General features: G+C 42.4%; 1 protein-coding gene across 1 annotated transcript in view; it reads left to right on the top strand.

Annotated features, from left to right (window-relative positions):
• The window catches only part of Mgat5 (alpha-1,6-mannosylglycoprotein 6-beta-N-acetylglucosaminyltransferase), a 331,078-nt gene that overhangs the window by 170,908 nt on the left and 142,206 nt on the right, over positions 1-17,964 (top strand). The window contains exons 5-6 of the mRNA XM_077798161.1: positions 13,079-13,155; positions 14,556-14,645. Coding sequence (XP_077654287.1) covers positions 13,079-13,155; positions 14,556-14,645 — 167 coding nt within the window. The remainder of the gene's footprint in view (positions 1-13,078; positions 13,156-14,555; positions 14,646-17,964) is intronic.

Below are 17,964 nucleotides of genomic sequence, written 5' to 3'. Positions count from 1 at the left end.
TTTTTGTAGTACCTAAAACTTATTAACACGGTGTCATCTCTGTTTTAAACTATCTTCTAGTTTGTTTTCCCATGTTAAAAATCAGGGGAGAGGGTTATAACCAAGCAATCAAAACAAAATGAAAAGCTCAGTTTAGGTGAGAGACTGAACACAATAACTTGTCTTGATCTCCTATTAAGAGAATAGTCAAAGGATATCCTCTTTGGAGATGTTTCCAAGGCCAGTTAGAATCCTGTGTTTGCCAATAGTAGCAGGAAGACTTTAAGAAAAAAATGTTGTGTAATATGAAAAGAACAATTTATAATTACCATCAAAATAGCCTACTGTACAACCAGCCTTCTATAGTTTTTAATTATGTATTTACATATATATATTTAACAAAATCCAAACCCAAAATACCTTTGACAGTTTCAATAAAAACAGTCAGAAATATGTGAGTTGTGCTTCCATTCAAACCATTCTAGAAGAAAATTTGAGCCATTTGTTTGCAGGGGTGAAGAAAGATGTGCATTCTCCATGTTTCAGGGGCACATCACTGTTCCAGTAAGACTGCTGTATAAAGCTTCCTTACCTCCTCTGGCTTTCGAGCGGAGGGGAATTTATGAAAGGCTCTGCCCTCGCTCACTTATTGGAAAAGGAGAATAGTTATAAAAACCGCCTTAGGCCCCCAACTGGAGACTATGATGTAGTTTTGCAAGTATAATCTTGAATTTTTAATATCTGCCACCTACTTCTCAGTTACATTTCCTTAAATCAAAATTGGCAGCTGAGGATGTCTCCAAATATGTCAGTTTATATCTTATTTTTCAAAAATATTATGTAGAGAAACATTTCTCTGGAAATATGACACCAATATAGCTTTTTGGGTTTTGTTTTTGTTTTTGAAATATAAACCTAGCATTCTCTCAATTTAGTGACTCTTCTGCCCATTTATTGTAACTGGATACAAAGACAATGCCCGTGTGGAATATTTTATGTTCCTTGCATTGTTACTCAAAATACTGAAGAACGTTTTGTTGCAGAAGAAATGAGAGCAGAAATTAAGCATATACTTACAGAAAATGCCATTTACATAGAGATGAATACATGCAGATTTATGCATAAAAAGAACTCTGATTATCCAAGTCATATTACAAGCTCAGTTTTATCTTCCGTTCCCAGAGCTATTGAATACATAGGCACAAGTATATGCTGTTGTGCTGTTATATTCATTTTAAAACATACACTTTTTCCTTCCAAAAATCCAGAGCATTTTAATCACTTGTACTTCACAGCCCAGCAAGCATTGTGACATAAAACTAATCAGGGATGGTGACACAGGCACAAAGGACATACAGACGTTGGGTAAGTGTGTTGCATCAGTAGCTGAGACGAGCGAGTGTGTGCTGTTTCGATGTGGTATGGGCAAGCTCTCTTGTGGCTTATTTTTCAGTGTCTCATATTCTACTATGGAGGCTGTTCTGACAGGGAGTAAGGCCATATGTTAATACCAGACAAGGTACCTGGCACAAAAAAAGGGAACTCTGATACTGGAAGGTTTTGCTGACTCTGTTTTTGAGCGAGAAAACATAAGTTCCTGAGGTTAAGTAATTTGCCCAGGTTGGGCAGCTGGGAAAAGGCTGAGAGGATCTGTCCAATAACAGAGCCCTTGCTTTTTCCAAGACAGTCTTTATCCACATCTTCCACCTTCTTCACTGCAGAAGAGTTGAGGTCAAGGACTTGTACGGACCAGGACCCAGAGTGCAGCTCCCCTGGTGCATTTCAGTGTCACTTCTAGGAACAGGATGCTTCAGGATGCTCCAGTAAGGGAAGATGATGTTTTGTGAGAGTACTGATCTATTCAGAGATTAGAGAGATTTTTATAACTTAATAACTTCACAGACTGATGTGATGTCATTTTGGAAATACGCTTGGACGTTTGAAAAGGATTTACCAATTATCTGCGATGTGGGCACCAGTGGGGATTTAATTAAATGAAAGTGGGTGATCAAGAGACTGTTTAAGAGTGATGTTAGAAGTTGCTGTTAATCAAAGAAGGGGTTGAACTTTCATAATTATCTATAAACCCTGTATCAGAAAAATTCCTCACTTCTTTACCAGTAAAAGGTAAATTTTCTAGCTGTTTGCTATCTGTATTCTGTATAAACTCTATTCAGCTATAAAGATTTTTATGCAGCAGTATTTTTATTTTTTTTTACTTTATTTTTTTAAAAGGGAGAGGTGAGAGAGACAGAGAATTTTTAATATTTATTTTTTAGTTTTTGGCAGACACAACATCTTTGTATGTGGTGCTGAGGATCGAACCCGGGCCGCACACATGCCAGGCAAGCGCGCTACCGCTTGAGCCACATCCCTAGCCCAGCAGTATTTTTTAAAGTATGATATTCTCCATGTCTTTATCCTCAGAATGTGGCTTTCACTCTTTTTTTTTGCTGAGATTTCACCTTTGTTTCAGCATGTTGCTATTCCATCCAGACTCTTGGTTGCTTCCCCAAGGTGATTATATCAAAGCGCACAAGGGTATGCTGAGACCTTCATTGTACTTGGAGTGATAACTGTGATAAATCATGTTCTGAGCCTGGGACTCACATTCTGTAGCACATGGTGGCTGCTTACCTGTCCGACTGTTATTTCTTCCAAGTCTGCCCAACCTACCCCATGTCCTCTGCTTAAACCACATTGACCTCCTCCATCTTCCCCCCACCCCACCCTTAGGCATTGTGTTTAGCCAGCCTGTCATCATGGTGACCTCATGTCAAGAACAACCTAGTAGAGGAGAGATTTATTTTGACTTGTGGTTTCGGAGGTTTCAGTCCATGGTCAACCTACTCCATTGCAGAAACATCATGGTGGAAGGGTGTGGAGGAGAGCTATTCAGTCCAAGGTAGCCAGGAAGTGGGCACAGGAAGCGGGGGAGGGGTGGGGCTGGGGCAGGGAAGGGAGATGGACCCTTTCTGGCCATGCTGCACACAATGAACTACTTTTCCAGGTAGGCCCACCAGCTAGGCCCACCTCCCATTGGTCCATTAAGTAATGAGACTGAAGCTGGAGGATCACAGATCCAAGGCCAACCTCAGCAACTTAGTGAGACCCTCAGTCACTTAGACCCCCATCTCAAAATTTAAAAAATAAAGAAAATCAAAAAATACGAGGCATGGAGCTCAGTGGTAAAATACCCCTGAGTTCAGTCTTAAGTACACAGAAAGGGGCGGGGGGAAGGAGGGATTTCAGAGCCAACGACAGTGTGGACAATACCTACTCTTGTGGACTGCTCCTACTGGAGCACATCACCTGTCAAAGAGAAACAATTGTTTCACTTAAGCACTGCATTTCTGGGTCTCTTTGCCTTAAGTAATTATCAGACAAGTGGGAACTGGGTTGAGCTCTACAGGGCAAGGAGAGGTAGCTGGAAGAAGAAAAAGCACCATGATGCCCAGAACAGGGACAATAATAATGGCAGCCAACATGGACTGTGTACCAGGAGCACGATTTCTGCTCATGGCTCATCTTGGTTAATCCTCGTGATACTACACACAGGTAAATGCTACTGTCTCCATTCAGCAGAAGACCCTGAGGCTCAGAGAGATTAAGAAATGTGGCCAAGGTCAAAGGATAGTTTAGCCATTCTTAACTCTATCTTACATTTTAAAATCAACTGAGGAGCTTTAAAGAAAGGAACCTCACTTCCACAAACCCTGATCATTTATATGGCAGAGAGAATGGTTCAGCCATGGCCTTTCTTAATGTTCTTCCTGCCCCAAACTTGGGCGAATCTCATGGTCACAGAGCTGGAAAGCAAGAGAGTGAATGATGAAATATGGTAACACTGAAGAGATACAAATATGGCTATCTATATCTAGAAAGCAGATTTTATCTATGTTCCAACAAGTACAGTGTTTTTAAGGGAGCAAATCTACGCCCAAAGGGTAAGCGTAAACAAATGATCATCTATGTCTGTATAGTTTGGATCTGGAATGTCCCTGCAGAAGCTCATGTGTTGAAAGCATGGTCCCCAGTACAGCAAGTTCAGAGGTGGGCAATGTTTGCATCATAAGGGCTCTGACTTCATTAGAGGATTAATTCATTAAGACCTGGGATTACAAGCATGTGCCACCTCTCCCAGTGGATCCCCACTTTTTTGTTGGGTCCTTGTGTACCCATCTTTCATCCATGAGAAGTACCCAGGTTGAGGGGGGGGTCAAAACAATAGCTCAGCCAGGCAGATTGTCCTGAAATTTGAGGTCATTTGGCATTTGTTCTCACATGTACTGGTCCTGAATTTAATCTTAACCTCACACCTACCTGCAAAAGAGACCCTGACTATGTGCCCAGGTACTTAAGTACTCTGGTACTATGGAATGAGGGGCGATCAAATTGTTTTCTAATCTAGGTATCTGTGTTTCTCTCTGGGAGATATAAATATAACTACAAATATAAATTGGGAGGGTCACCATTGGCCTTTGAAACCCTGGAGGCCTGCCGATCCCCCTGGGCACCAGCCGTGGGCTTCCTCCTCCTGCAATTCCTCCTCATTGTCGCGTCAGTCCCTCTCTGTATGTGACCTTGGGCTGTTAACTGCCTTTCCTGGAACAACTTCCAAAGTATATCTGAGAACCCCTCAAGGTTGAGATTATTTTGTGTTGCTTTATTTCTTAGGAAGTTATTAAAATCATTACAAATGGGTGGCAGAGTATTAGGGGTTTTGTAACCGCTTTACTGAGATAGAATTCGTGTAGCATGCAAATTACCCATCTGAAGTGTCCTATTCAAAAAAGTTGTAGCATATTCAGGAGGTTCTACAGCTCATATCACAATTAATTTTATAATATTTTCATCACCTCACAATAAACTTTGTGCCCTTTAGCCATCATCCTCCCTCTGCCTCTCCATCTCTCCTTCCATGTCCCCTCCCTCAAACACTTATCTACTTCCCTTATCTATAGATTTTCCTATTCTGGGAATATCTTTTAAGTGAAATCCTACAATGTGTGGCTCTTGTGACTAGCTTTCATCTAGCATGAATTTTTAAAGATTCATCCATGTTAGCACTTAATTCCTTTTTATGGCTGAAAGATACTCCACCTTATGAATGGATCACATTTGATCTAATCATTGGCTGATGGGCATTTGAGTTGTTTAACTTTTGGCTGTTAACAGTAAGACTGCTGTGAACATTTGTGTACAAATTTTTGCGTGGACATACGCTTTTATTCTTTATAAACCAAGGGGTAGAAATGCTAGGTCCAAATGATCACTCTGTCTTTTAAAGGGACTGGCAGAGTGTTTTCCAAAGTAGCCACAACATTTTATATTCTCTCAAGGTAGAGACTGTTTTATGTTGGTGTATTAACTCCTTAGGAAGGTACTGAAGTCATTACAGATGCTTATTTAGGTCCAGTGTTTGTTGAATGAATCAATGGCAGAGTTTTGGGGACTGTTTGAGGGTGCTAATGTTTCCTTATCCTTGTCAATACATGTTATTATCTGAATTTTTTATTATAGTCATTTTAATTGATGTAAACTCCTGTTTCACTGTGCTTTTGATTTGTTTTTCCCTGATGTCTAATGATAAGCTCTTTTTTTTTTTCATGTGAGTGGCAATTATTTAACCCTATCTATTTTCTGCCTACCATGTGATATGCACCTTTTTCTCTGGGTGGACATATCTAGAAGCAACAGCTTGGGGTTTATCAGAATGGAGTTTTGGTGTGTGCATGTAGGGTATGGATGTGTATAAGTCCTCTCTCTCATACTGAGAATCTTAGTCGAGGTCCTGTTCTTAATACTAACTTACCAAGAAAAGGAAAAACCTCATTAATTCTTGGAAGCTTAATTAGGAAGATAAACTTATAAAAAAATAAATAAATGAAAGAATATGTGAACAAGGGTAGTATAAATAACCTGAGGTTATTTGGCCAAATTATGATAGGAAATATTATGACATTGTTTGTACTTGGCAATGTACTTTTATATGCTTGTTGACTTCCATTACTTGCATTGTATTTATACATGGGCAACAGTGGAGCTCTAGTTTCCATTTAGCAAGTCCACGAGGACCTTGGAAGTGCTTTTTACAGAGGGGGAAAAATAATTTGTTATTTTATTCCTCGGTGTTGATTCATGGAATTTCCTATGCAGAACACAAATATGGTACTGTTATTGGTTCTGTGTCTTTTAAATTCCTAGAAACAGAATGCTGGGAATGAGTTTGAATCAGAAGACAAAGTCCTGGGTTGAACGTTCACAGTGTCTTGCACAGGGAAGGTGCTTGGTAAATTTTGTTACATCAATAAATGAGGATTGCACTTCATTTCTCTAGGCTGTAGTTTTATGAATCCAGAGTTTTAAGTCAAGGAAGGTCTGACAAATGTGAAGTCTCTTGCAGCTCCAAAATTCCTCTGCACAGGGATAATTGCATTCCCAGCTTTTTAGACTAAAAGAATAAGAAAATACAATAAGCCTTTTCAGAGTGTCCAGTACTAGTTGAGCATCACTAATCTGATGTCCACAATACTTGAAAATCCTATGCTTTTTCAGTTGTTGACATGATGCCCCCAAGTTTTCAAATTTTGGGACTTTTTAATTTGGGATTCTCTGATGAGGAATGCTTAACCAGAAGTTTATGCAAATATTCCATTCTGAAAAATCTTTCAAATTTTAAATACTTCCAGGCATTTAAAAGAAGGGATATTCAAGCTGTGTACTCTCTGGGATAGAGTCTTGCCTGTTAGCCACATCTTGGCTGCCCAGTTCCTTTGGTGATCAAGGACCTTCTCATTACTGTAGAGTCTTCTGCTTGAAATATGTGTACATGGCTCAGTTATAGAAATTAAATCACTTTTCTCATAGCGAAACTGTGAAGCAGCCCTAAGTGAGTACTTGCAAGCTGAGAATGACCAGTGAGGTCATTTTAATGGGAGACTGTATTTTACCATTTCTGTTGGCTTTATTGCTCTTCACTCCTGCAGCCAAGCTAGCTGATGGAGGTGCTGGCAAGAGCTGGGTCTCAAGTGTGCAGATCCAGCCAGCTCCTGGCTGTTGCTGAGATGCTGAGGCAGTGTGGGTTCACACGGGTGCACTTTGCTGGGGCCTTCTGATAAGTGTAGCTGCATGTTCATATGAGGTGTGCCTGGAGAAATTGCCACCATGTCCTACACACGGGACAGAATCCCTGGAGACCTTTTATCGTTGGAGAGGAATTATGGGTGAGGTGCCTTTGAGTTGAATGGAGCCCTTCCTAGTGTGGATGGTGATCCCAGCTGTTGGTAAAGGAACGGGGTGAGAAGATCAAACTGGGTTTGGTGACACTTCCAGGAGCAAACAGATGGCCATCATTTTTTTTTTGAATTTTGAGAGGTTTATTTTAAACTCATTTTTATTCTATCTTTGCCCCTTTTCTCCCCTTCCTCATGGTGAGCGATCAGACACTCTTAACCTCTCAGATGCCTGGGGGGGGGGCTGGTTCTAGATAAAAAGCCAATGACACTATGTCCTTTGAATTCTTTTTTAAAATGTCATTTCAAACACTTGTCGTCTTTACTGTTATTGATGTACAGAAAAGCGAGCCTTGGCAGAGGAGCCTGTCTTCATGGTAGAGCAACTTTCACTCTGAATACCTGTCTTTGAGGCTCACTTTCAGATACCCATCCCTCTCCCTACCACTGGTTCTCCTCTATTCCTTTATCACTTTATCATTATCCAGAGCTGATTGAGTTTCTTATGCATCATCTCACCTATAAGCACTGTCTGAATCAGGATTGAGACTGACATCTGACTTCAGTCTCTTTTGTTTTGGAGACTCTTTTTGTGACCTTATTTCCAGATCTCTTTGATTCAGCTGTGAGGACTGGTTATCATTAACTTCAGTGTGCAGTAGATGTTTGAACTATGCTGCACAGTCGAGAGTTGATGTCTTAAAAATATATATATGCATGTATGTCAAACGGGGTAGTTAAGAGATCAATTGTATGGTACCTGACGAACCTTGCGCATGACTTGTAAAAGCATCAGGACAGTTAACAAATGATTCATTAAGATCATATCAAGAAACCACAAGCTCTCTTTTTAAATTCCAAGAAGCTTTAAATATCAACAATCCAAATCTCCTCTCCCAGCAGAAAAGGGTCTTCTCCCCCTGCTGTCCTTCCTGCTGTTTGCCTCATTTTGAGCCCAGGTTCCCTAGGCTGTGGCCCACAACTCAGAGTTGCTGGGTCAGTGATTAGGAGGGAGGATTTCCGGTCCCTTGTTTCTCTGTGATACATTCCTCTCCACTTCACGGGAACTTGGGCTCTTTACTCCTTTTTTACATTTGTTCATTCAGTTGTTTGAAAAAGCCTGTGGAGTTTGGACCCCTGGACAAAAATCCTGCCCACTCCCCCCCCCCCCCAGGAGGCTGACAGGTACCTCTTTTACTGTTACATGGGTCCCCACCTCCCACACAGAGGTGCCTCTTCCCATATCCCCCCATGGGACCCCTCCTTCCACATGCCACACAAGGTCCTTTCCTCCACACACGTGGGTACCTCCTAGAGGGTGCAGACTGTCTCAGAAGGACCCATTTCAGCACACAGCAGGCAGCAGGTTCACATCGACTGGGCTGAGTTTGGAGGTTGGTGCTGAGGATTTTAAACATTCTCCTTTCCCATCCATAAGATGAGGTCACCATCTCCCTTGTTTAAAATGTGATCATGTATGCGACAACACTCCAGAAAGACGAGTGCTGCATAAGCCTGTTAGTGTCCTCCATCCACCTTGGCTTCCTGCCTCGTATCACCGTATTTCCATCTCCTCCATTCCTTCAAAACCTCTTTACTCCTTATTCCTGTCCTGACTCGCTGCTTCCCTCCCTTCTGCCCTCAGATGGGAAGGAAAGCATGAGTGAAAAAAAAAATCTGTTTCTCTGTCATTGTTTCCTGTCAGTGTGTGTTTAATGCTGTTCTTGCCCTGTGCACATGTCTCCCAGTGTAGCTGCATCTATAAGGCAGGCAGGAAATGCTGCCTACCATTCATAGGAGCACGCATGTGTGTGTGTGGACCCCTCCATTTGCTACGGCTGCCTCTGTATTGTGTGTTCTTCCCAAGTCTAAGCATGACAGAAAGTGTTCTCTTAGATTAAACCCAGTACCCAAGTACCTTCTACACTGTGTGGGTACCAGTATAAAACAGAGGAATTTTCACACCTACGTAATCTGCCTGTTCTGTTGACCTGGTTGACAGTTCTGTAGAATCAGTACAGAGGTGAAATTTTAGGTAAACCACAACGATGTAGCTTGGCTTTCGTGAAGGTGAGAGATGAAACTGAATCCTCAACAACAGTTAAGAACTGAGCCTCATTGCTTATGTTAACATCTCTTTGTATTTCTTTGTCCCTTTATCATATGGAAAAAGTGGCAGGAGAGAGAACTTGGGTGAATGGCAGGGAAAACGTTCTAGTGACATCTTAGCAGGGTCTATCCCCCTCTTTTGAAGGGACCTTGTATAGAGTAATCACAGGCATCCCCTGAAAAGCATTAGCATTAACCTTTACTAGACTAAGATTTTGTTTCTTAGCCACACTCGGATCACAGACTCTTCCACAGGTTGGAGAGTTCTCCATGAGTACAAACTAATAAAAACATTTACTGAGGTTTTTTTTTTTTTTTTTTTTTTCATTTTGATGGAAACAAAATGGGGAGCTGTCCTCTGAGAAAGAGTCCAGTGTCCTCAGGAGCTGTGTGGTGATGGAGGGTTCTGCCCTGGGTCGGATTCAGGGAGCAGCTCTGCCCCGTGGTGGAAGGCTGGAACTTCTGTTTATTGCACTCTGAACCCTCCCACCCCACAGCCTGGAGCACATTAGAGCCTTTGGAAACCCATTGTGTATTCAGAACCATCACTGTGTCACAAAATATGGGACAGGAAATTCATCTATAAGGTAATAGAATCACAGAGGAGACCCTGTTAGATTTGTTGATAAACTGACAAGAGGAAGAGTAAAAACTGTGGCCTAGCAGGAGTCTCCTCCCCAGACTAGGAGTCAGATCCAAGGGCAGACGGGGAACCTGCCTGCATTCATTCAAACAGCATTCACTGAGTGCCTAGTGACCTAGCAAAAAGACATTACCTTCTCATGAGTTCCTCATGCCCTGGGACAGGAAATGGACAGATATAAAGAGAATAACAGATGGTGGTGGAGAGGTGTACACAGGGGTCCAGGGAAGCCCCAAAGAGGGCAAGGCCAAATCCAACTAAACCCAACCGGGCATGAGAAGGTCAGGTTGAGGACTGTGTTTTCAGGGAGGCAAGCCTTGGTTGAGTTCTATATAAAGGAAGGGGGCCTTCAGTGGGTGGGCGGAGAGCAGAAGAGGCAGAGGAATTCCTGCAGGGCTCCTTAGAAGGATTGGCTTCAGGCCAAGTCAGATGCACACCTGTCATCCTAGTGTCCTGAGAGGCTAAGGCAGAAAGATCACAAGTTTGAGGCCAGCCTCAGCAACTTAAGGAGACCCTGTCCCAAAATAGAAAGGGCTGGGACTGAAGCTTAGTGGTAAAGTTCCCCTGAATATTTTGGCCTTAGTCCTGGGGAAGGAGTCAGTTCAGCAGGTCTTCACAGAAAGGAGGAATCTCATTTGGGGAGTCTCCTAGCAGAGCAAACCCAAGGGTCTGTATCTGATTCTGCAAATAAAGTTATATTAGACTGTGGCCCCACCCATTCTTTGGTGTGGCTACTACATCAGAGAGAGACTGTGTGGCACATAGCCTGTATACTTACTACCTGGTGTGTTTTAGAAAAAGTTTAGTGACCTTGGCCATCACATATTTTTGAAACTCTGAATAAGAGGACCCACAGTCCAGCACCAGGGCTCCACTTCCTGGACCATCTAATGAATTTGCTTCACCCCACGCTACCTGCCACTCAAGTCAGGAGCCTCTGGTCTCTAAACACTCTGGAAGTAGAATAGTGTCTGTAGTGGAGGTAGGGGGCTGGGCATTTCACTCTATATATCTCCTCTAAAACATCTGATCACCCCATCCTGCAACTGTTGGAGACTCCTAATTTCTCAGGACCTCTGCTACTATTTAGTGGCTTGGTAAGTGTTGCCCAGCAAAACCAGGATTTGCAACACTGATGGGAGTCACAGTCATTGGGAAGTACTCTGTATTCTTTGATGCAGCAGCCCATGCTTTAGTGACTTTTGTGCCCTAGCAAGTGGGAGAGGGAAGCTGCAGGCAGAGCTGCCACCTAAAGCATGAAGAAACACAAAGAATGCATTTCTAAAAGTGGCTGAGCCAGAAAGAGCTAGAAGAAATAGAGCAACAGCCATTCCCATTTTATAGATAACAAAACAGAGGCCCCGACAATCTAGGTAACTTCATTTCGACTGCCAGCAGACGCTGCCTCTGATCCCTGATAAGGAGGGTGTTTCTTCCTTTGGAGATGTCCCAGTGAAATGCCGGATCAAGAAATCATGAAGGGGAGGGGGGATAGTAGAGGATAGGAAAGGCAGCAGAATACAACAGACATGAGTATGGCAATATGTAAATCAATGGAAGTGTAACGGATGTGATTCTGCAATCTGTATACGGGGTAAAAATGGGAGTTCATAACCCACTTGAATCAAAGTGTGAAATATGATATATCAAGAACTATGTAATGTTTTGAACAACCAACAATAAAAAAAAGAAAAACAAAACAAAAAAGAAATCATGAATTTCTGTTGCACACTTTCTAAAGATGTGGCCTTTGAGGATTAGGTACAGCTAAGATCCTCTGTAGGACTAACTTCTTTTAGTCCCAATAACCACCATGGTACTATTTAGCAAATAATGTTGCAATTTGAGATCTGATTTCTGACTAGTCCTTTGTATAGAAAACCACTGGTAGTAAATAAGGGTGACATTTTCCAAACCTTCCTGGAAAATATAGATACAAAATGAGAATGAAGCAGGTAGAGTTAGAGTTGTCCAGATTTCCAAGCAGCATGATCATTGCTATAGAAAAATCTGTTTATAACTCTCCACTTCTTAAAACCTTTCACTATTTATTGCTCTGCTGTTCTTTGAGGAAAAGACCAAAGTCCTTGTCGTGGCATTTGAGGTCTTTCCTGTGTGGGCGCTGCCTGTCTCATCTGTCTCACCTCTCAGTACCTCACACATTTTTCTTCCGGAGTAAGTGGGTTCCTGCATTTGGACCCACCTCAGTACTTTGAAAGACATTTTTAAATTGTCTGGCTCATTCCCATGTTGTCCTCACATCTCAGCTAAGTTAGTGTTGGATCTGGGAGGCCTTCTCTGAGCTTTGGAGATTGAGTTGGGTCTCCTCCCTTGCCCAGTCCTGAGTCATGTCATCTATACCGTTCAGTTGCTTGTTCACTGTTCCTCCTTAGATTGTAAGCTTCTTGTAAGAATGCTGCTCTTTTTTTTTTTTTTTTTTAGTTTTGATTCTGTAGTTACCAGGAAGAGGAATCCACTTGTACTAGTTACTATAAATGGGATTTGTGGTGAGAAAATATATAAAGCAATAAAGAAATCCGGGTGGAAATCTAATATCTGTTAGGACCTATCCCTATTGGAACCACAGTGGGAATTCCTCAAGATGGCACAGGTGTTTTGTGCCTCTCTGCTCCTCTGCACCCAAGTTCTATTTGCCCTTCTTTCTCCTGTTGGTTTCTTGAGCTCATACACATGACTGCATGAAGTATCTGCATGGTCTCACTTTGCCTGTGTGGCCTCGGATGCCCCCTCCCCCAGCCCTGGCAGGCATTCTTAATCTCATGGCTTTTTTTCCTGCTCCCCATTCATTTGGTTCTCTGTTTCTCACTTGCAAATTTCTAAGCAAGTACACTGGTTAGCCTACTCACCCTTTTGAGCCAAGGCACACCAGTCAGAGGTCATCATCTTGTAGGTGGGTTCTCCTGGAGTCAGGTCTTCACCACAGACCAATCAAACATGTTTGGAGCTGGTGAGGTTCTATGGGTCAGAACCTGGCTGCCATGATGGGTATCTCTTATTTTGGTTTCTCTTCCTGTCTCTCTGCTGACAAGGATGTTAGGCATGTATATTTTATGGACTTCATGGTATCCTTCATTGTTTTCCATTTTTTTAGATATCATTAATGGAGCTCAAGAAAAATGTGTATTGCCTCCTATGGATGGCTACCCCCACTGCGAGGGGAAGATCAAGGTAAGGCTGAAGCATCACCTGCTCATTTCCATCATCCTCAATCTTTTTCCCTCCCAGAGATACAACTGTGTGAGTGAGCCCTGGAAATGAGTTATTAAGGGGTGCCTCCATCCTTCAGTATTGCACTATGGCCATGATGACCCTTCTCTGCTTATGCCAACCCCATGGAGTTAGTCAACATTGACCCTCCATGGTCATATTGGAAGAGCCTGGGCTGCTTTGGGTGCCTGCCATAATGTTGCTTTCTTTCCCAGCCTCTAGTGGGTGGGTGCTCCTGTGAGGGTTACTTAGTGTCCACCTGCCCCCTACCCCCACCTCCCTGCTGCCTTAGTCCCAGGCTCCTGATCATTTAATCCAGGCTGCAATTTCGGTGCCACATTTGCATTTGCAGTGAGTACCCAGAGATACTTGGCCACTCTTTCAGAGTTATCATTTTTTATATTTTGGTGCTGGGGATCAACCCATGCCTCATGTATGCTAAGCACATTCTCTAACACCAACCTGCAGCCCCAGCCTAATGTTACATTTTTTTAAAAATCCATAGCGACAGTAAAGAGATTAGTTAGTGGTTGCCAGGGGATTGGAGGGTGGGAGACATGAGGTAAAGCAGAAGGGATCATTTAGGCAATGAACTATCCCGTTGATAATTTCACAGTGGATGGATGCTATAATACATTTATCTAAAGTTGTGGAATATACAACACCAAAGGTGAAGCCTAATGTGGATGATGGTCTTGAGTTGATATTGATGTGTTCATGTAGGTCACTGATTATAGCAAATGTAACACTCTGATGCAGGATGTTGATGGGAGCGGTGTGTTGTGGAGAAGGGTGCACAGAAGCTCTGTACCATCCACTCACTTTTGCTGCGAACCTAAAACTGTTCTAAAACATAAAGTCTACAGTTAAAAAGAAAATTATGTTTGTATAGCCTGCCCAGTAGCTTTCAAGAAGTTTCAGTTTAGGTCTGCAGTTATGACTGTGAGACCAACCTGGCAAGCACTTGCTGGTCTCCTTTGGAGCAGGTGCTCCCCCATGCCCACACTGCACTCAGGCCCACCTGCATACACTCTGCGTTTCAGGCACTGGTGAAACCCTAGTTTCCAGAAGATGTGCACTTGGCCTTAATAAAACTCTGCTAGGCATGGCCTCTCCTGGCCTCACTCTACACTAATTGCCCCAGCTGTGGCCTAGCTGAAGCCAGTGTCTTCCTGTGGGTGCTCCAGGTGTTAAATATCTGGTCATTTTGGTTCAGCAACCCCCTTGCTCTGTTGTTAGGCTATGGTTTGAACCATTCACCCTGCTATCACCCTTTATACCCCCTCCTTCTCTCAGCAGATGGGTAGGGGCCCAGGGAATTGAGAGCTGAAAGGTATTCATGTGTGTTCTTGTCATTTCAGTGGATGAAAGATATGTGGCGCTCGGATCCCTGCTACGCAGACTATGGAGTGGATGGGTCCACCTGCTCTTTTTTTATTTACCTCAGTGAGGTAAGTAACTAGCTTCTTGTAGCTCCTGGGGGTGCATGTGTGTGGTTAAACCGTTTTGTGGCTGAGCCTGGAATTTGAAAAGTTTCAAAATGCGTGGTGTTGTTTTTATATGGAGGACCTATGGTCTCTTTGTCATTATTCTCCCCACTTCTCAAAGATTTTTTTTTTCCTTAGTAGAAAAACAGGCTTGAGTTAACTGTTCACTTTTTTCCTTCAATTTTTCCTATTGTGAAAACAGATAATGTGAGAGCTACCATCTGAACCACGTTTAAGACCAATTCAGTGGCATTGAGTACTTTCACGCTATTGTGCAACCATCAGCGCCACCCATCTCCAGAATCATTTTCATCTTGCACAACTGAAACTCTGTACCTAATTAGCACTAATTCCACACCTCTGTCCCCTAGCGTCTAGCAGCCATCATTCTACTTTCTGTCTCTTTGAACTTGACTATTCTAGTTACCCCCTAACAACAAAATCGTATAATTTGGCATTTTGCATCTGGCTCACTTCACTAATCTTCAAGTTGTAGTATGTGTTAGAGTTTCTTTCCATTTTAAGACTGAACCATATGCCACTGTATGTATATACTACCATTTGCTTATTTATCCACCTATCTGTCAAAGCTTGGGTTGCTTCTCCATTTGGCTTTTGTAAATAATGCTGCTTTGAGCCTGGGTGTATAATTTTCTCTTGAATACCTTGTTTTCAGTTCTTTGGAAAATATATACCCAGGAGTGGAATTACAGGATCATTTAATAATTCTATTTTTCATTTCCTGAGGACCTACTGTACTGTTTTCTGTGACAGTTATACCACTTTACATTGCCAGCAAGAACAAGGGTTCCAGATTCTCCACGTCTTCACTAGTACTTGGTACCTTCTGTGTTGTTGATAGCAGCCATCTTTATGGATGTGAGTGGTAACTCTTTGTGGTTTTGGTTTGCATTTCCTTTTTTTAGTGATACTGAGCTTCTTGTCATGTGGCCGGAGTTAGCCATTTTCTTAAAGGTTGAATTAGTTACTTTTGTCTTCTCTTACTTCTATTATTGCACCCTTGAATTTAAATAGCAGCTTTTTTGTTTTAAATAAGGATTGCAGAGCATTTTCCAGACCACACAGGTTTTGCTGTAGGCTTCAGTGATCTTCATTTCACCTTTAGGAAAGTCAAGGAGTGGAGAGGTGTTAAGGTCTATCCAGAAGGAGCTGCAGGGCAAGAACCTCTAGGGAACCAAACCCTGCTCTTTCTCCTTCTCCCCCGATGGCCAGGCCAGCCCTCAGGGCAGATGAAACAGGTGCAGACCAGTTTCAGAGGATGCAGCTCAGTGGGCTTTCTTCTGCCATTTCTTTTTCGTCCTATCCTATTTGTGCTGTTGATATTGCCATTTAGCCAACATTAACAGCTCCCTGGTGCTCCATGGAAAATGACTCCAGTTTTGAAGCTAAATTAAATGTGTTTGCCATAGTTTTTGTTGTGATGTTACAGGGCAAGTTCCCATTGTAGAGCTGAGGCCACTACAGTGGTCCTTTCTTGCTGGCTCTTTCAGTCACATCAGAAAGATTTCAGACATGTCTCTCGAGAGTACTAGGCATACTTTCATTGAAGGGATAGGAAAAGGGGACGCTCGCAAGGAGAGAGTGGGTCCTCTCAGGAGATAAACAAAATGCCCCTCCTTCCCTCCAGTTTCACTGGGAGTCCAAGGAGAGTTTCCAGAGAGTCCCACCCATGTCTACCTCTTGACTTTTGACTGACAACAGAATAAGTCCTCACTGTGCATGGTAAAGGTCCAGGGCAATGTTAGGTCATTTTGGCCCATGCTGGTCACAGTTCTAATTGGGTCCTCTTGTTATAGATTTTATGTTTAGGGTGAATTATCCTTATCTCCCTGACTTCTTTTAATATTTATGTTTTTTTTTTTTTTTTTTTGCCTTTTTTTTTTTTTATTGGTCGTTCATAACATTACATAGTTCTTAATACATCATATTACACGGTTTGATTCAAGTGGATTATGAACTCCCGCTTTTACCCCGTATACAAATTGCTGTATCACATCAGTTACCCTTCCATTGATTGACATATTGCCTTTCTAGTGTCTGATGTATTCTGCTGTCTGTCCTATTGTCTACTATCCCCCTCCCCTCCCCTCCCCTCCCCTCCCCTCCCCTCCCCTTTTCTCTCTCTACCCCTTCTACTGTAAATCATGTCTTCCATTTGTATTCTCTTGACTTACCCCTCCTTACCTCTTATATGACATTTTGTATAACCCTGAGGATCGCCTTCCATTTCCATGCAATTTCCCTTCTCACTCCCATTCCCTCCCACCTCTCATCCCTGTTTAATGTAAATCTTCTTCTCAAGCTCTTCGTCCCTACCCTGTCCTTGTTTACACCCCTTATATCAAAGGAGTCATTTGGTATTTGTTTTTTAAAGATTGACTAGCTTCACTTAGCATAATCTGCTCTAATGCCATCCATTTCCCTCCAAATTCTATAATTTTGTCATTTTTTAATGCAGAGTAATACTCCATAGTGTATAAATGCCACATTTTTTTTATCCATTCATCTATTGAAGGGCATCTAGGCTGGTTCCACAGTCTTGCTATCGTGAATTGAGCTGCTATGAACATCGATGTAGCAGTGTCCCTGTAGCATGCTCTTGTTAGGGCTTTAGGGAATAGACCGAGAAGGGGAATAGCTGGGTCAAATGGTGGTTCCATTCCCAGCTTTCCGAGAAATCTCCATACTGCTTTCCAAATTGGCTGCACCAATTTGCAGTCCCACCAGCAATGAACAAGAGTGCCCTTTTCCCCGCATCCTCTCCAGCACTTATTGTTGTTTGACTTCCTAATGGCTGCCAGTCTTACTGGAGTGAGATGGTATCTTAGGGTAGTTTTGATTTGCATTTCTCTGACTGCTAGCGATGGTGAGCATTTTTTCATGTACTTGTTGATTGATTGTATGTCCTCCTCTGAGAAGTGTCTGTTCAGGTCCTTGGCCCATTTATTGATTGGGTTATTTGTTATCTTATTGTCTAATTTTTTGAGTTCTTTGTATATTCTGGTTATTAGGGCTCTATCTGAAGTGTGTGGAGTAAAGATTTGTTCCCAGGATGTAGGCTCCCTATTTATCTCTCTTATTGTTTCTTTTGCTGAGAAAAAACTTTTTAGTTTGAGTAAGTCCCATTTGTTGATTCTATTTGTTAACTCTAGCGCTATGGGTGTCCTATTGAGGAATTTGGAGCCCGATCCCACAGCGTGTAGATCATAACCAACTTTTTCTTCTATCAGATGCCGTGTCTCTGATTTAATATCAAGCTCCT

Source organism: Urocitellus parryii, chromosome 1, assembly GCF_045843805.1.
Source record: "Urocitellus parryii isolate mUroPar1 chromosome 1, mUroPar1.hap1, whole genome shotgun sequence".
Taxonomy (NCBI): domain Eukaryota; kingdom Metazoa; phylum Chordata; class Mammalia; order Rodentia; family Sciuridae; genus Urocitellus; species Urocitellus parryii.
This window is presented reverse-complemented; position numbering and strand designations above follow the sequence as displayed.